Here is a 20,553-nt window from a genome sequence, read left to right on the forward strand (position 1 = left end):
CAGACCCAAGTTTGCTTTCAGAGACCTCAAATCCTGTACACCAACAGAAAAGAGAATTTGCTGACATTTTAGTATGTTTGATCATTAAATCTAACATAGTTCAGAGAAAAAATACTACAATTGAAACGGGTTTCAAATCAGATTCTGTCAAATTAGAAATATCTCCTATTGCATTCACAAGGAGTCATTTAAAGATGGCATTAAAAATCATTACATGGTTGCTAACATTCCCCTTCTGAGGGGAATTAAAGATTCACGTTATCTGCAGTACCATTAGCAAAGGAGACACCCAGCAAACAGGGAATTTTGACTCCTAAAACTGCATTTTGAGATCCGAGGTTTCAGTTTTGTCACATGTATTGCTGCATGGATGGATGTGTGCATGTGTCCACCCATCTACTCACAGAAACAAATGTCACATCTCAGCTGCATTTCAGAGCTGGAAACTATTAGGAAGGTTAAAAAGATCCAATCTGATTCTTATCTCTGTAAGGAAAGCATCCAGAATAAGGCAATTACAACAGAATGGGGAGAGATTGTTCTCATTCAGCGAGCAGGCACTATCTCCGTATTATGAAAAATAAAAGTAAGGAAGCAAAGACATAAAAAACAGAAACTCATTAAAGATGGACTATCACATTTAAAAAAAGTAGAGAAAATGTTCTAAGATAAGGGCTGCATCAGTAAACACACAGAATGCTAAGCCTTGTATTCCCACAGAACCAAGGATGGGAAAGCAGACACACATTAAGGACATTCAAAAAAATGTGCTAGATGCCTACTCTATTTAGACATGAGAGTCCAAGGCAAAGACAACTGAAGTTTTAGAATTCCTGTAATCAGAAAAGGCATTTTTAGTAAGTAAATAATTCACAGACTTATCATAAGGACTGATTTTCTATATGACGTGTGAAACACATTCTGGGTTATCCTTACCAGGTGGAAGCACTGAGTTCTACAGGTGAATATGAAATCTCTTCCTACTTGGACTTTCTACTGCAAGTTGTATCTTAAAGCCAATCCAGCCTACCAGTACTTCTATAACTTATGCATAAACGTGTATTTGGCAAATAAAATGTTTCAACTTGGCCTTTTCAGCTAAAATACGTTTTAACTGTAACCCATAGTACAAGAAAGGTGAAATGAGAGAAACGGAGGTAACGACTGTCTCACACAATCACTTGGGTAACACAAACAGTTGCTTTGACTTGACATGAAAGCAGCACTCAAACTTGTATCCCAATCCTGCAATCCTACTTGCTTCTGCGATAAAGCAAGATTTCGCCTAACTATTTAGTTGCCAAATTATTTGTCCAATTTATAACTGAATTAACTCTCTCTTTTACAACATCACATACAATTATTAAAACTCAATGCAAACAAACAAACATTTAGGTTAGAATTATTCATAGAGGCTTCAAATTAATATTTTTTACAGTTCACTATGTTTGTATCCGTCATATATAAATTGCCAGATTTTTTTGTAAAAGCCACATCTCCTCGATAAAAAGGGACCACTAATAATTAATTTATGCTGAAGATTTCAACACAGACAATGCAGATGACATAGTGATTAGCCTACAATGAATTACTAAATAAATGCAACAAGTGAAAGCTAATTCTATAAATATTACCTTTTTATGACACTTTCTTCGAAATTCGTACTGCAGCCTCAAAAAAACCAATGGAATTCAGGTAATAAAAAGCCAGTCTCCAGTTGCAGTTTACTATGTGCAACATTGTCTTCCAGATAAAGAAACTTTGCTTTCAGTATCTCAGGATCATATGTTAAACTTCTTACAAGCAGTAAATTTTATCTAGAACATATAATACAGCTTATACAGTGTTTCCTGCATATTATACACTTGAAAAGCCACACAGAGCCCTGTTTGACGTAACCAGCCAGTCTTGTTTAGAGTTGAAGGTGACTAAAATTATTTGCACAACATAAACCAAGAATTTAGTATTTTTATAAAAGCCACATTTAAAGGTTTCGCTTGGCCAGGGTGGAGCCAAAGAACCTCTATTTAAGAGTTTGGCATATCAGCCTTACTGAGTGCAATAGCCAACTCAAGGTCTTCTTGTTCTTGTCTCCGCAATCGAGCTAGTCTTTCTTGCTCTGCTTTTTCACTCTCACGCTTTGCCCATGCCAGCTGCTGTTCTTCATTGCCAAACTAAAAAATGAAAATGGAAAATAAATTAATACGTTTACCAAAAAGCTAGAAGAAATTACGTGAAAAATACAGCGAATCAGACTCATTAAATATATGATTCAAGTTTGCCAAGCTGTCTTAGGGTAGTTCTTCTGGATTAAGATAAAAGTGGACTCACTGATCTCCTCACTTCATCCTTTAATTTATTTCCTTAATTCCTTCCTCCTCCCACCAGGAAACTAACCCATCTGGGCTGCATGTCCCTGCATCCATGTCTCAGTTGTGTATGAAAATGGCCAGAGGACTGGAGCCAAACAAAAACTCCACAAACACAAAAAAAGCAAGTTAGTGGTTTGGGAGCATAGCAACCTACATCCATTTTTAAGAATAGTAAATAGCTGGTAAAAAACAAGAGTTATTTATTCTTATGCAACTCCAGCGTAGTGAGTTTTATTGTAGTATTTCCTGCTAAGGGTGAGGGGATTTAATAATGACTCTGGAGACTGCCGATTTGTGGGAAGTTTCATCACCAAATGAAAAGTTACATAAAGCGCTTCTGTTACTGTTCATAAAATACGTGCAGAGTTTTTCCAGTGAGAAGTAATGCAAGAGAATCCAATTTACTTCAGCAGAAAACACTAAGGAAATACAAGACATTTTGACATTCAGCTTCTAAGCCTGCTTGAGCTTCCCAAAGCACATTTAAGAACACTGCAGCAAAACTATTCCCGAATCATATTCCAGTATCCACCACTGAAGTATGCAAAAGTTTGCTTGTTTAAACTTTTTGCACAAAATATTAAAGTATTTTCTTGAAATCATAACAATCTAAAAGTAAAATATACTCTCTCAGTGTTTAATTTTAGCATTTGCTGAAGAGGACGATGTTAAGAGAAGCGTTCGCACAGCTGCAGGCAAATGTTTGCATTCTATCCCGCTTCTAAAATGTGCTTTGTACCATCTTTTTTTGAATGTTCAGGAAAACATATTATTTAGGGTTTTTTTGGAAGAGAAAGCCGTATGGAATTTATAGTTTCAATTTCAGCTGAATGTATACTGCAAAAACTGCCCTGTGGTCCACAACACAGAAACTCAACTCTGAACACAGCAAAATCTGACACTGCACCAGCTGATAGGGCTACACCTTCCCACACGAGCTTAAAATACTGAACTGAATATTCAACATAAATGAAAGTTGCATTTAATATTCAGCTAGCTGCATATTTAAAATATAGCTAGCTCCATATGTACTACATGATGGCCTCCACCCCTGCCTTTTCCACTCTGCATCCCATCTATAGTGTTTTTAAATAAATCCATCTATTTGGATTTCTTTCGACCCAAGTCCAGTTCTCATTTACTCCTAATTTAAATGATGTTTTCTCTATGTGCTTCTGGAAGCTCACAATTCCTCATTTTATTTCTCTCAATGATTTTTCAGGTGGTTTGATGCAAAAAAGAGGAATATTTTAAAATTACTTTTCTTCAAACAATACCTCTGCTGTCACTGCTATCAAAATTCAGATGAGGACCTTGGCATCCAATGGTATTGAAATACAATAAAAGTGCCACACATTTTATAATATTTGACTTTTAAAATGAAGAAAACCTACTATCATTACTCATTTAAATAATGGCAGCTGACAGGTTAAGATTTAAAAGCTCATTAAGATTTTAAATAGATTATTATCTTCAAGATACATTAAAGATGGACTCAAATGGAAGTAGAACTTCCCCACTTATGCCAAGAATTCAAAAAGATCATAGAGCTGAGATGGAGAATAGCATTTGCTATTTTCAGAAACACAATAAGCCTTGGTCAAAACCTTTAAACATTGAGAAAAGAATTTTACTTATATAGTTTATGTCTTCCAAAGCTTAGAAGAGTCACAATTATGACTTGTTTATGGTACACAAGTTATATTTTTGCGGTAAAAGTGCTGTGTAAAAAAAACAAAAGGAGGGGTGGGAAAGGCAAGTGGTTCACTGGACACAAATCTGGATGTGCCCTGTTACAACTGTTAGCATAAAGTGACATTTTCAGGAGCATAACTGACCATCAGATATTGAAATACACGACAGTTCATTAATGCCACTGATTCTTGCAGTGTAAAAGCTCATGTAACTGAATTACAAGTCATTTCATACAGTAACAACTTTTTTTGCATACATCCAGGTTTCAAAAAGTCTATAAATGTGATCACATCTCTGTTATTTCATTAAAACTTTTTTTTTTCCCCTTTTCCACAGTACAGTTAGACCCAAGGCATAAAAGGAGGAAAACAGCAGCCACACCAATCAAATACGCAAAAAGCTACACTGAGCTGTGTTTACTGAACTACCAGCTTGGATTAAGGGAAAAAATTTGGTTTTGTTCTAAATGCTCTGTTTCTCGGAAATTTAAATGCTTTCTGCTGGCAGAAAGATTGCTGCTCTTGTTGTTCTGTAAACTGAAGCTGAAACCTAGAAATACCTGAAATATGAGCCACCAAAAGACTTTGTTTTGTTCCAAAGAGTTATATGCAATGCCATTAGAAATATTAAGAATGCCATGAAGATCTACTGTAGATGCATAAATTTGCCAGTATATCTAAAAAAGTCAAATATTCTAGAGAGCTATGAAAAAAAATAGTGAAGGTCCTCATGTTACTTCTTTGCAACAGTAAAGAATTCCAATTAAAACTCAGGTTATTCAGTTACTGAAACCTGAATGATTCTACGATTCTGTTCTCGGATGCCATGGACTCCAATTGTGTGTCAAAAAACCTTCTGTAAGTAAAATTGCTTTTAATTTCCACTATGAACAATGTTTCCCAAACATTAGGCAAAGACAAGCACAATATTCTTGCTGATTACAAGGTAACAACTACACTTACAACTTCATACAGAAGGATTATGGATTACCAAGTGTAGCAACTTCATTGTGTTCTAGGCAAGGAAAAAAACAGCGAACTAAAGAACAGGGATCAAGTCTCTCTTGATCTCACTGACTTACTCTCTCTCAGTCAAATTCAGTTAACATTTTTGTTTTTCTTACAGCAGTAGAAAGCAATTCAGAAAACCCAATTAAAAATTTAATTTCATTGGATGAAGTGCCACTTAACAGTAACTTCAAGTGGCTCCTGATGGCACAACAAATTTAACACTAGAGCACCCACTGGGATGGAGATTAGAGCTTTTGGTTAATCATTTGATACAATCACTCGGTGTAAGCCACACTTTTACGTTAAGAAATGCAGTCTGCAGGATGATAATAGCTGGTAACAGTCATTCCACTCTGATATTTGTCTTGCATTGAAGGAAGAAATTACATGTTGTTCAAGAAATTGCAGATAAAGCAAGTTTTGCGTCTTACTTTTATTAAGAATGTCACCATTTTGTATACAATCACAGAATTTAACTGTGCAAATTCAACAGGCTAGTACTATCTGTGGTAAAGCATACATCATATCTTGAACTTGGATGTTGTCAGCATCATCGATAAATTAAAGCACTGAGGTCAGCTAAAGTATGCACAGATGACCTCAACTAACAATATCAAATAGGAAAGTGATACACATCTACTATTAACTAATACCTAGGGGGAAAACATCAAAAATTAGCAACCTGTAAGATTCAGTTTAAAGATCTCCACATGTTGAACACTGAACTGTGTCCATTGGAGTTCAGTAACAGACTGAGTTGGCAATTTTACTGCATGGCAATGTGACAGAACAAAAACACACAAAGGGAGGAAGCAGCCCAAGGCTGAGGATGGAACAGATTTCGATCTACTCATGGAAGCAGTAAGAACCACACTACTACTACATTTACAAGGAGTTCCAATTCAATACCGTACCTGCCAGCACTAAAAAGAAAGCCAGGCTTTTAGAAACCCTGATATTTTGTAATGATGGGTACTTGGCTTTGCTTTGAACCTTTCAATGCTGTCTTTCGGAGTGCAGTACGGACATTTCTGTATTGGTTCTACAAAACAATTTTGTTTTCTTGGGCTAACAAGGGCTTTTCTACAATATCAGTAACTGGAACAAAATTCAACAGCTGTATTTTCCATCTCTGTCTTGTATATGTATCTTTGTGACCACATTCCAGCGTATACAGCAAACATTGTGACAGGATTGTCAGAACTTTTTTTCCACACAATTACAAATATTTTACGGAATCTTTCCCTTCAAGGATTTGCTTTTCAGGATATGGTGAAATCGCTATATAAACGTTTTCAACAGTCGTTTTTGAATCTTTACATCATTGGCTCCCAAAAAATCAGTTTACAAAATAGCCTCCATGCAACAAAAACAATACACAGATTCTGCTACAAAGAATTTGTGAGTAAAGGCACACTGTACTAAAATAATTTAAATGCAAGTAAACCCTTTAAAATTTAGTATGAAACTTCTTTTTTATTGAAATAACGCCTTTTTATTACAGAAATATTAATACAAAAACAATGAGGACAGCATGAAGGTACTAAGAGACAGAAGCCAGTGAACAGTAGGTTTGTGGTTAAAACAAAAACCCAATAGATTGCTGCAAGCAGAGCAGAAAGTGGTTTGCTCAGAGACAATGAACTTAACTTACAGAGCTGAAGTCTGCAAACCCCAAGGAAGAGTCTTTAGAAGTTTTACTTGAAGAGGAGGGAGCAAATGGATCTTTTCCACTAAATGGGTCCCCAAAGACCTTTTTACTTTGAAACGGGTCACTGCTGTCAGCCCCAAATGGCTGGAATGGATCATGGGGCTTGGGAAAATCTGAAGACCCAAGGTGGCTTACAGGAGTACTTTTACCTGGAAATTCAGGGAAAACAAAAACAAAAACAAGACAAAAGGAGAAAAAGAAGTTACTTACCACCAATGCAATCCCCTTAAATAGGAAACTACTGGTGCAATTTAGCATCATCCATTCTTCTTGCGGTAGTTTAAGATTTCACCAAATGTAACGGTACTCATTTCTCAGTGCAAATAATCTCAAACAATTGTTTTATTTAATGGATTTATTATCTTACTTATATTTACTGCAACATTAATACCATCAAGATTTTAAATTATAAAGCCCAATATAAAGACATTTGGTCAGAAGAATTTGACAAATACAACTTTAGTTGATTTTCCAGGATTCGAGACATTTCAAGTTTAAGTTTGTGTTTATATAAAACCAAAAATATTAAAAGGTAGATATCACTAAAGATAAATAATTAATAGTGTTAAATGGAATTAAACAGTAACTTATCTGTGACTTCACAGAACACATCCATTCTGTACGTTTTCCTGGAACTGGTTTATCTTTCTACCACAACACGGACAAGAGGAAAAGAGACGGATTAAGAAGTCACCTTGCTCTGTGGTGCTTGCTGTGCAACTCACCTTTCGTAGGTGACTGCTTGCTCCTATACTCTACCCTAGTAATAAATGAAATCACAGAAACTATTGTGTATGCTCATAAATAATGACTCTATATTTTATTTGTTGCAATTGGAACGTCAATGGTTAAATTTTTAATTCCCTTTGCAAAAAGTACTGTGTCCTCAGGTCACATAACTACACAGATAAATGTAATTTTTTTCCACTTAAAAAGGCACACAATCTAGTCTCCAGGGAAAATCTTTTTTGAAATCTCCCATTCCTTGAACTATAATTTATTAGGAATATTAGAATTTATTCCCATCAGGATACACATACTAGGCAAGCATAGAGAAATGGAGTTGAACTCCCAAATTTTAGAGTATGTACATGGCATGTCTAAGACATAGCCTGATAGCTTTTAAGAAGTTACTTCGGCAGTTGCTTGTGAACTCCATAGTATTTGCTCAAATCTGTGGAAATCCCCATTTGTCAAAGAGAAATAAAGATCAGCAAACTTGTACTAAAATAACTAACCTATCCAGCAGCATGCCTTCACCTGCCGTTAAATCACAGCTGAGTCTCTCCCATGAGGTCAGCCAAAAATCAGACTTCCCTGCACTCAGCTTGGCAGCAGCACAGTGCTCTGCCATCACTGGGCTCCACACCTCACCAGTGGCACCTCCTTAGTGACTGCATGGGGTGCAGGGACCTATGGTCCCCAAACTCAGTGAGGCACAGATTCACGAGGGGCTGAAGGAACCACGCAGACTCTTATCTCAGTGCTAACATCATCCTCAGGCCTCAGATGTGACACAGCAACCACCTGCAGACACTTGCTTCAGGGAAAATGTGAAGTAAGAAAGCCCCCAGCTGAACAAACAGAAAGAAAGAGGCATAGAAAACAAGGCACATGCAATAGGAGATGTAACTGGATTTGTTTAGTCTTAAAGAGTATTAAAGGGGAACGTGATCATAGTCCTGTAGGCAAATCTTCCATCAAGAAGAAGGTTACTGGATTTAGATTTTACCAAGACAGAGTTATATTAGGCAGCTATAACATTTTTAAAATTTAATAATACTCAAGGACAGCCTAGGGAACTCATTGCATTCCATCATCAAGTCCATGAGGTTTGAGAAATGGTTTCTAGAAATCACACCAGTTAAACTGCCTTGAAGCTGGAGGATAAACGAGATTTCTTAAAAGTTCACCCCAGCACTCCTTTTCATGGCTCAGTACATGCTCCATCCCGGTTAACAGATGTGGCAAGGACATACGGATACCCAGACCAGCAACCACATGTGGACTTCTAAAGACAGGCAGATCAGACCAGTAGTTTGTCCGTCATGGAAGGGAGTGACAAAATATACAGGAAATACCAGCAGCATTTGCTCTCCCCACAAGCATGGACCTTCCTGCATCACAGTTTCAAACTACCTTTCCTATCAAAAGGCCAGGTATTGTTCTCCAAAATGCACCCCTGCACCTCCATCCCACTTGTCACCATGGCCTTCAGGAGACCTCACCTTCAGGCACAGCTGTGCAGTGGTAGGAAATAAAGAAACCTGCTAAGAGATCAGTAACTCAGCATTTTGTATGTCAATCTCCAGGAACAACTTATATTAACTTATATTTAACGTATATATATATATAATTATATTTATTTTAAATTACAATGAGAATTAATTAATTAATTAATCAAAGTATCTGCATTTCTAATCTAAGGTCACCTCTACATTCTTTTCCTCCTTCCTTTATTGCCAGTTAGCAAGCAAATTCCTCCTCATATCCTTCACTCTATATAGCTCCGAACCAATTTTGATTGATAAAGGCAAAAATGACCCATTTCAAGCTGCCCTCTTCTTAGGTTAAATTTTATCTTGCCGAAACCACTTTGTGGAACTGGTGACTGTTAATACCAATGCAAGGTTTGCAACGTATTTGCTCAGCAAACCTGTTTTTTCTAGGTGGCCTGTTTAATGTTTTTGCACAAAGCTCCCAGTGGTTTCGGAAGGTACACAAAGAGCATCGGGGTTTCTCGTGCTTCATCTTCACAACAGATCACACTGAATAACCTTGCTGTAGAGGAAATGTCACCATGAATATGAGCTACTGCTTATAATATTGAAAATTTTCATTGTAATTTGAGTGCCATTTTCTTCAGTTCTTGTAGGTTAAAGAAGAGAAAAGGGCTTTAATTTTACTTTGAAGAAAAGGTGAAAGAGGGAAGCCCCTATCAAATCAGGTTTACTTTTTGCAGAGCAGTTTTAAGGGCAGTGCCCATGCTGAATATGCCAATGCTGGCACTCACAACAGAGTCCTCAATGAGCCCTCTCTCACTACACTTTGCACTTTACTTACAGTTTGTTTTATCCTGCCACACTCAGCAAACGTGGTTTTGAGGCCTGGCAGAAGTGTGTTTGGTTCAGTTAGATGTTCAAATTTACTCATTTATTAGCCACAGATTAGTAATAATGACACTAAAATTCTCTTTGTGACGTCCTCGCTGGCTCACACCAAGTGTGAACCTCCCAGTGCAGTTTGTATAACTAAAGCACACACAGATTTTTGTATTCCCACGTTTTAGCATGTCAAGAATGCTGGTGCAGAATTTCTATAATGTAAAGCAAAAATACCCAAGCCACATTCAAAAGTTACCAGCTGAACTAAAGGACACTGGTAAAATCGTAATATTGCAAAATACACTCTTATTAGTCACCGAGATTGCATTAATGTTATATTAACTGGAGATTTAAAACTATTACTTTTTCACATGATACTGCTTGCTGTTTTTGAGGCACAGCAGTATGAAAGTGCAGGCAAACAGTTGTAACCCTTACTTATTTGATTTTTCTGCTAATAGTTTCAGGGGAAAAAACTTCAGAAAAAAGCAAAACAGGTCCTATTCTGAAACCACAGCAGTTTCAGCAGTTACCCAAGTGGTGCACCCAAACCACACCGAGGACTCACTTCAGCAAAAAGAGATGATGAACAAAATGGTTTACCACAGCAAATGCTGTTAACTTGTAGTGAACTCCACCCATGCAAAGGGTTTATCTAATTTCATGCCCCACAGCAGCTTTAGGGTCGAGATCTATAGTTCAAGGCAAATATAATCTCGCTGGTAGGACGGAATTACGGAATTTGTCTTGCTGAATTACAAGATCTTGACAATGAAACAATGAAGTAAAAGAGTTTTCTCTATATTCCAAGTTTCAAGGATGGTCCTAACTTTCTGCTTAGAAGAACATTTTATCAAATTAGGAGAAGCAGCATGTTTTCTTCTGTTTGAAGACTGGATTATGCAAGCTCACAGGCAAACCTGGCAGAGTTGAGACAACACAACTTTAAACTTTCACTAAACAACTGCTCCTTTCCAGGAAACTTTCTAAAGTGAAAAATATGCTGTAAGAAGTCAGAGTCGTGCTACACACGATAAGTAGTGATGGTGTGAGTTAAGTCCATACCTGCGATTATATTTGAAAATATAAACCCAAATACCAGGGTTCCTACCTCTCACATTGTTTATTTGCCAGGAGAAGCGTTGATTTAGAAAACTTTGGAGACTGCAGTGTTGTAAGGTGCCTCCCAGCACATCTTGCTCTTGGCACTTTACCAAATTTATGTATAATTCCTAACTTGCTCAGCATGTGTTTCACCATGCTGTTAAATTATCCAGCTCTTCCAGTGATGCAGAGTAAAACTTGCATAAACCGTGAACTTTAGGAACTTAAAGAAAGATTATGACTATTTTTCAAAACGTGCTTGAAGGTCAGTTGAACTAAAAATCAATTTTCAACAGGGGCTATTTCTGCACTGTATTTCAATCTCAACTGTTTGGCAATAAGGTTCTTTGCACAAAATCACTATGTATGTTTTTAGCAACAGAAGGAAGAGTTTTTCCTATGCAAAAACCCCTCAAAACTATTTTTGCTTAATATTTGCAAAATTTGCACCTTGAGCTAGCCTGTAACTCTGAAAACCTTAGCTTAAGAGAAGTATTCTGAAAACTAGGAACTTCTTCAGAGGTGAGGATAGAGAAATCGTTACACATTCAGCCTAACAACCTGTTCTGAAACAGGCTCTGAACAACCTCTTTCAACAATCAGTACTGAAATATCTTTACTGCGAGAGATCAGCACAAACAACCGAATCAAAGCGTGAATGGAATTTTTAGTTTGTGGCTGGGCAGGTGCTCCACCCATGAGTCATTTATCCTACACAACAAGGGATGCCTGTGTTCTAATGCAACTGTCAGGTCTTGCAAAGACATGAAAAATAATACTTAAAAAAAAAAAGCTTTCCTGTCAGTCAAACTTTGAGGCTGAATTTTTCACTCTCGGCTGCAGATGAGGAGAAAATAAAGGTAAACAGGCACTGTACTACTGGTAATAACCTCGAGTACTCAAGAAGCTCTAAGGAAACAGGTGTGTGGTACCACTCAGAAATAAACATAACGCTCCTGAGATCATGCAACGAATGAAGAACGGAACTCGATACTCTCCTCTAGACCAGATGACTGATCCTTACAACTTGAATATGCCCACGCAAACAAATGCAAGGGAATTATTTTACCTTTTTTCTGCTTGCTTAATATAATCCTTTCTTTTGCTCGTAACTCCCGATTACATCTGTTATACCTAACATGGCTTCTTTCTTCTTAAAATGATCTCATTAAAGACACAGAGCAAATTTCTATGCAAAACCATAGCCTGGGAACACTGTACATGGTGGAGGTCAAAAAGAATGGCCACAAAAACATGATGTGTTTAAATACTAAGTATTCCCAAGACAATTTCCTTTTAAGAAATTAAATCAGTAAGTGCACACAGCAAGGCATTCAGGCTTTGGTTTGCATGGGGTTTTAAGAAATATAGTGAACCAACTGGTAAGTCTTAAATTTCACGTAACTGAGACACTGAAGACAGAGCACAGGCAAACAAACACTACTAAAAAAACCCCACATTTATATGCCCAACTCAGAAAGTAGCAAAGACAGTGCTCTTGTATTGCTCTATAGATGAAAAATAAGTCTAAAATGGTAAAAACAGTCAAACCATTAAATGCCTTACATTTAGAGAAGTAACACATACGAAAAAGAACTATATTTATCATTGACATAAAGGAGGAGGAAGCATCAAATACAAAGGAAGACGGCAGCAGAACAGGGCTGTATAAACATCGTCTTTCTGTGAGCTGCCTGCATTGCCCTTCTGATTCAAGCAAGCACAGTGGTTGCTGACAGCATTAAGCATCCAATTACGCACAACTGTAGTAAGAGGCATAAAAAATGGTTCAAGGGGTGCAAAAAACATCCCACAGAGTGAATGTAGCTCAAAAGCTTCCAGGTAGACAACCCTGGTCCAGGTAAGCCTGGAATACTTGTGCATACCGCACCTGGGTATCCACTCATGAAAGCTCTGAAGTCAAATTCCCTTCAGAATATTTTCTTTCAGTTTACATTCTTAATAATGAACATTTAAGTAGGCAAATCTAGTTTAAATTTACCTTCCAAGGTCCATACACCCTATGAACAGAACAGAAAGCTGCTCTGTGAGTTGGCTGTTAATTTTTCCTGCATGTCTAGCTTCTTGGGGCTTACAACAATCTTGTCCAGCAAGCACCCTTGTGAGGAAAGGGCAAAAGCAACCTCACCCAAAAGGAATTATTTTTTTCTGTAGATGATGGATCACAGCTAAAATGCATCACAGCAAAAAAGTTTTCAGATTAGTTCAATAAATTATTAAGATATTAATAGATCTTTAATAATCTTAAAGCTCTGACCTATTTTCATTTTTTTAAGCTATCAACCAGTTCAGATATCATTTCTCTTTATCTGCCAACTGGCAAGACTTTGAAAATAGGACTTGATCAGTCAGATTTTGCTGAAGTCAGTAGAGGCCTTTTCTGACTTCATTGGTGGGACAGCAAAATGCATCTAGCAGTTTTACAACTTGTGGTTTGGTAAAAATGCTGAACTCTAACACCTTGGCTGCTTAAATTTATTATCAATAACATCATTATTATTACTTGGTAATAATTTCTAGTCACTCCAACTCACTGTGCAAACCTCTGTGCTTGCATTGAGGTCTTTTGGTCCTCCACACGAGCCAGGCACCTCTGAGGGATCAGAGCCACATTTCCTAATTCCAGGCAGGCTGGTTAGTCCCCTGGTTTGCCTTCTTGACATTTCTTTCCGCTATTCTGACATTTCAAAAACACTACCAGTCATGAAAACAATGTGAGAACAGAATCGAAGTCCTTAACTCAAAGACATAGGTGTTAACCACTGACCTCCGAAATGCCAATTTATAAATTTAGTTACCATCATACATCAGAGCTACAAAGAATAAGGATGTATTGGCACCCCAAAGAAAAACTGAATTTTTTTGGAAGTATGTTAGCATTGAAGAAGTCCCCTATTAATACAATATTCACCATCTCTATTAGTCACTAATATACAATATATTTAATATAAAACATATCACTTTAACAGGCTTTAAAAAGCTAGTGATCAAAAGAATTGTTTTTATTAAATAATCTTTGCAAGAAGAAAGCACAATTAAATTGGAAAGTACGTTTTCTTCCTGCATTTTTAGGACTTTTATATTCTTTCAAGGTTAGAAAGGTCAAAACCACTATAAGCAAGCAATAAAAATTTAGAAGGGGTTGAAGGTTACACACTGGTTAGTGGTGAAGGTTCTTCCACTAATATCACTGGTTAACAGTACTGTTATAACCGCAATGTGGAATGCATGGTGCTGCATTTAAAGGAAGTGGTAAGGGTGGGGCAACAGCACTAGGTCCCACGATCAAAGCACTAGAGCATTGAATTTTACTTATAACCCAATCACTGACACCCACACAGCAACTTCCTGTACTTTAAAAAAAAAAGAAAAAAAGAAAAAAAAAGAGAAAAAAGAGAAAAAAAAATCTGTTTCTCTCGTTTTGTAATCAACAACTTTTACCTAGAAGCTAGTTAGCGGTGAGCTGACTGATTCTAATCTGCAGCTCATGGCAGAAAACATAACTGTTAACCTGTGAGAACCTACATAAACCATTTTAACTGACAGGTTTCAGTGTATCAGCTCTTTCAAGTGTTTTATTCTTAATTACACGAAAAGTCCTACAAAATCCAAGAACGAGTATAAGAAATGTAAAGCGACCAGAAACTCAGTAGTGCACTACTGGTAATCCTCTACGACAGAAAATAAAATGTACTTCTACATCTACAAAAGTTACTCGAATTTAGATCCCTGTCACGGAGCACCTTTGTTTCAAGCATGTCAATATACACTACCATTAATTTGTTAAAATAAGTAGTTAATAATGTCCTGTTTTCCATTTATCATAGCCCATTATGCAAAGCACAGGCCTGTTTATATCTGGATCATTTCTGATGCTTTTTGAGCATTGTTCAAGACAAGCATCAATAAATAGAGAAAACCTTCCACTTCTCTCCAAAGAAAGCTTCAAGTTCTCCAGTACCACCTGGTGAACATCAAATTACTGCAGCCACGTCCCGGAGGAGCTGTAGGAAACCTAACGTCCATTAGGAACTTCACAGACTAAGAATGCATTCCAGAAGAGAAAGAACATGCACATACTCCCTTGGGGATTTTTATTACAACAGTCTAGTCAGAAGAGCTAAAGAGCTTTTTCTCAGCTGATCTTCCTCAATCTAAAAAGACAATCTTAACCCAGGTAAAGGACAGAGATACTGATCTTTCAAATTTTTGCATGTAACAGGTATGTTGGAGCTTTGATGCACATTAGTATCCAGGTTTGCTGCTTCTGAAACACCTTCTCCTTGACATTCTCTATTTTTATTCACTGAATTATTAGTCTTCCTCCAATTCTCTTTAAAGATTCTGCACTTTACCTTAATCAGAAAAACAAACATGAAATTCCTCTTGGACCAAAGAAAGATCAGTTTAAGACTCTGTAACATCTGAAAGACCTTGAAAGACTTTGGTTCAAAAAGGTATGAGAAAGAAGAAAAACTATGAAGAACAGAACAAGTGTAACCCTGAGATTCAGCCTAAGATACAACTTTAAATAATCTCTTGATTGTCATACCCCCTCTTAACCTTAGTTTTCGAGAAGGGAAAGATACGGATCTCAAGGGTGTCTGATCCATGCCACACAGTAAGTGTTTGCCTCTCCTTGCCAGACAGCAACAACCACAGAGGGCTGTGAGCTGCACTATCGGCTCATACCCGCAGCAGATCACAGCTGCTTCTCAACATCCAAGCTTTGAAACAAACCGAACACCAAATCAAACACTAAATCCAAACACTAAATCCAAACAAACCAACCAAATCAACCTTTTACAGGTTTTCCAGGTATATCTGAAGGCCTTTTCACCTGACCTTGACTAAACGGTGAACAGAGGCTATCTCTGAAGTGTTTCCCTGGCTCTGTGTTCAGTTCCAAAGGTTTGCTTTGTCTTTGAAGAAACAAGAGCTGATGCTCAGCTCCTCATGCATCTGGAAAAAACACAGACCCGTAGGCACCAAGGGAGCAGTGGCACATTTGAATCACACCCTGATCATCCAGGACACCCCACAATGGATTGATCAGACAATGCTTGCAAGTCACAGAAGTCCTAAAAAACTTTCCCTGTAGAAAAGCACTGAATCGGGAACAATCCCTGGTGGATTTTGCTGGTTTCCCCTATCAACAGCTACTGGGGAAATCAGAGAGCTTTCAATGCTCTGCAAAATTATTTTAGTGTTTTCTACTTGAGTGTTGAGCAAGTAAAGCTTTATATTAGATCTTCATTGCACCTGCCTAACAAAATGCAAGCAAACCATACAGGTGCTTTTCAATATTAAAAATCCCCCTTAAAAGAAAGTTTTGCTAAAAAGAGAAGAAATTGGGAACACAAAGGTAAACTACAGATTTGTCTGGTAATAACGAGCATTTATTCATCCTTCAGCAAGATCTTTATCACCTACTTGTTTTTTAATTAAACAGACCAATGAGAAAGGTAAGAAACAACGGAAGTTTCTTGTTTGTTTTCTGAGCAGCGTTCCCATTTCTAACACTTGTACGCCTGTATCTCTTGCCAGAATCACAGTATATTACTATATAATTTCTCATACTTTAAGTAACCACTGAAGATTGCCTTAGTTGTGGAAGGAAGGGAGGAGTGTAACTGCATAAGCACATGAGGCTCGTTTGCTTTAAAAAAACCTCTGCTTTGTTTCCTCCATAGTCTGTTTTATCATAACAACACTTGCTTTTGGTAGAGCAGCGGAACCTGACAAATATTGTTGTCTCTCAAGAAGAGGGGAAGGTACACATTTAAACAATTTTTTTAAAAGACTGAATGCACCTGTCTAAATTCAAAACACATTACTGAAGGTCAATGTTCTCCAAAATTCCTCAATATGTACAAAAGAGGGAAGAGAGAGCCCTAAATAAAAACAACAAAACATGAAGATGAGCCAGCCCTACAGCATGTATTTCTCATCTTTGCTGCTACTATCACACTGTATTTGCTAGGAGTAACAATGTTTCGAAGAATAAATAAAAAGAAACCACACGAAAGAGATATATAGGTATATTTAGTATTTGTTTGACTCATTCAACTTTACAGGCCCAGTGAATACTAAATAATTTTATCAAAGTTTCATCAATACCCACCTACACAGAACCGTATCATTTGATCTCAGGGTTTTCATCATCTCTTGAGCAATAAAATCACAGTAATAGGAACAAACTAATGTTGTTGCAATGGCCTGCTTATAAGTCTACTGTATCAAAGAGTATTTTCCAAACCTTGGATCAATCTATGGTATAGTTAATGGCATCTTCAGGATACCCCAGTAATAAAAAGCACTCTTCAGGTTGTTCAAGGAGCAAGTTCTAGCATAACTGGTTTGCAAAACCAGGCAGATCAGCAATGCCTGTTAAAAACAGGATGGGTGTAGGGTGCATGCTACAAAATGTAACAGCAGAAAGACAGACAATCCCCACATTTAGACAGGGAGACATTAATAATGTATCTGTTTTCTTTGTAATATACTTCCTAACACTGTCAGTGGATAAATGAGAACACCAGATGTTGACCCACATGTTTGGTGCAAAATTATGTGCCTATTAATAATTTTTTTTTGAGCCAACTAAATGTTCACTGCTAGTACGAACTGAATTATACCACTGTTGGTACAAGGAGACTTGCAACTAACAGCTCTAAGTGGCTTCGGTTCTTTAAACAGTTTCACTGGTATCTGAGTATTCTGAAAATCAACTCCAGGGAGGTTGAACAAGTAGAAACTGAATCTCCATTGAGACAGATTTATTTTCAATTCAGGAGCTTTATACATCCCTAAATTTCCATACATAATGGACATACACATACAGATGTGTCACACCACTTCCTAATCATCTCTTTTCTAGTTTGAAATGTTCCAGTCTGGTTTCCTGACAATTTCTGCCAATTTATTGGTAATCTCATACCTTCCTCCATGGTTGAAATATCAGCTAATGAGATAGAAGACTGTCAACTTGTCCTTATGTCCAACAATATACAGAAAAAAGGAGAAAACTGGCTGTTAAAAAAAGAAAACCTCCTTACCACTGGGTGGCTTGGGTCGTGGAGGGACATTTTTCTTCGGTGGTAACGCTGGTGTGTCTGATTTGCTTTTGAAAAGGTCCTCTGAGAATCCCACCCCTCCAAAAGAGGAGGCGAAGGGGTCTGAAGGTACTGACTACATGAGAAGAAAGGAAAAGAAAGATAATGTAAGCATATTGTAGAATATATGTGTATAACGAAAGCTGCAAGTTAACTCAAGTAAAAGAATTAACTTCAAAAAAACGAGGACAGGTTTACAGAATTATGTCAGTGGTGTAAGAGGCTAACACCCACTGACAGAGGTGCTAGGATTTCATTAACATTCAAAATTATTTCTGCTCTTAATCGCTGACGTACTCTAGAACTTTTAGTCCTAGCAAAAAGCTGATGAAAAAAATAAAAGGAAGTAAAACTCCACTTTTTACAATTCCGCAATGAACCAATATGGTTGCATTATAGTCTGGCCTTCGCTCTGATAAACAGAACCATGATAGGAACTGGACTGCAGAATGGACAGCTTCTTAAAGTTACACACAGCTGTTTGGTTGGTGCGTTGTTGGTTGGTTTCTGGTTTTTTTTTTGAGGGGTGGGAAGGTCGGTTTGTTTTGGGGTGGTCTTTGGTTTTTTTGTTTGTTTGTTTGTAAAAGCTCAGCGAAAATTCCAAACTCATATTTTTTTATGTTTCCTATATTCAGCTGGCTCTTGTGAAGGACTGTCATTTTTGGTTTAAAAAGACACCAAAAATTAAACCACGCAGGGAAATTTATCATCCTGAAATGAAGAAAGAGGAATTTTGTAGGCAAAGCTAAAGCTCACAGTCGGACCTTTGCTAAAGGAGCTTCGCTGAAACTTCAAACTCAAGCCAAACACACTGTTATTTGTACGGACTGTTGCCACCTAGCGGAGAGCTGAAACCCCACAAAAAACAGCAAGAAAAGTTAGAAAAAAATACAAGGTTCATTAGTCAAAGCGACAGGATAATCTATTTTCTAGTTAAAATTTACCCTGCAGTGTTATTGTAGAAATAAAGGTAAAAAGTTGGACAACTGATGTCAACTGTAAATTACAAATATCATCTCGGAAAGGTAATAGCAGGCGGTGACTGATCCAGCTGAGGAGGTAAGGACCTAGCTCTATTTGAAATATCCTATATAATCTGTTTATACCAAGAAACTAAGGAAACGGTAATCCTGTTGAGAGCTATGAAATGTCTGCACACTGTGTTTTCCACCTTCCTCTGGTTCCCTGTACTCATGGAGAAGTTTAACAAGTCAGGATACTATGAGATATGAAGTATCCAAGCAGCACACTTCAGGACTTAGAGGAGGGCTGGACACTGAAATATAAAAATATCTGGAACAACTACCTTTTATTACCAGTAAAAACTAGAAGTTGTTTCTTTTGCTCCTCTGGTATTTGAAAAACGTTTATGAAAAGTTGATTTATTCTTGCTGAATCTACCCATCTTGGTAAGACTTTGCCATGTCTGAGATAGATGGAAAATGCTTTGCTAAGTAACTGGTGAGGTCAATTGGAAAAAATTAGAAGTGTGTTGTCAGCTGAAAAGTTGCAATCATCTCACAACCCTAGAAAATATATCTGTACATAAATTTTTAAAAGGACAGTCGCTTTCCTTGTAACCTTTACCTTTGACATCTGACTGAAGTCTGCAAATCCCTCACCACTACTGAAAGAACCACTTCCAAATGGATCCAGTGTTCCAAATGGATCTGAAACAGATACAGGCAAAATAATAATTAAAATAATACTTAAGAATTATGAAGAATGCTTGGTGTCAATGAAGTACAAAACTAGGTGGGTGATTAAAACACTTGCATTTTGAGCTGGCATGAGATATTAAAAGAAAATTCTACAAAACAATAGGTTTTCTACCAGAATGGGGGGGGGGAGAAAAGAAAAACGTGAAGCATATAGCGTACGCAAAGACTTAATCTTCATAATCCATAATAGGATCACAATTGTATTTGCCAACAGTCCACAGGAGTCTTTATTCTATATTTTTAAATTTGACTCTTCTTTCATAAAGAGATACCTTCTTATTCACCTTAATGAGAAATTTTTTTCTTCTTACCTGGACCTTTGGAAGAGATACTGGAAGACGTAAAAGGATCACTGCTTTCAAAAGGGTCAGGCTAAATAAGAACAGATATACAGAATTATTGTTCTGCTGTACCATGCACTTGTCTTTATGTCTATCAAAATCTCTTGCTTAACACATTTCCAGTTTCAGACCACTCTGTCCAGTGGACTCACAGTATGATAAAATCGACTGCTTATATGAAGTTTGCATTATTAGTCCATTTGGCTATTGAAAGCATTGAATAAAATACCAAGTACCTACAAACAAAACACATTCAAGGGAAAAGTGTATCACACTGAAATAAAAGCAATATTAATTACCAGGGCAAAGTAAGGAATTACACACAGAAATTACCAACAGAGAGAGGAAAGAAAAAATCC

General features: G+C 37.2%; 1 protein-coding gene across 1 annotated transcript in view; it reads right to left on the reverse strand.

The window, feature by feature from the left end:
• Positions 1-2,027: 2,027 nt before the first annotated feature.
• EPS15L1 (epidermal growth factor receptor pathway substrate 15-like 1) overlaps positions 2,028-20,553 on the reverse strand; it is a 29,140-nt gene continuing 10,614 nt past the window's right edge. Inside the window, exons 15-19 of the mRNA XM_010186739.1 lie at positions 20,165-20,225; positions 19,720-19,802; positions 18,076-18,208; positions 6,732-6,937; positions 2,028-2,174 (exon numbers count right to left, since the gene is read on the reverse strand). Of these exons, the coding sequence (XP_010185041.1) occupies positions 2,028-2,174; positions 6,732-6,937; positions 18,076-18,208; positions 19,720-19,802; positions 20,165-20,225 (630 nt within the window). The remainder of the gene's footprint in view (positions 2,175-6,731; positions 6,938-18,075; positions 18,209-19,719; positions 19,803-20,164; positions 20,226-20,553) is intronic.

The sequence above is a fragment of the Mesitornis unicolor genome, unplaced genomic scaffold (assembly GCF_000695765.1).
Source record: "Mesitornis unicolor isolate BGI_N332 unplaced genomic scaffold, ASM69576v1 scaffold2716, whole genome shotgun sequence".
NCBI classification, from domain to species: Eukaryota; Metazoa; Chordata; class Aves; order Mesitornithiformes; family Mesitornithidae; genus Mesitornis; species Mesitornis unicolor.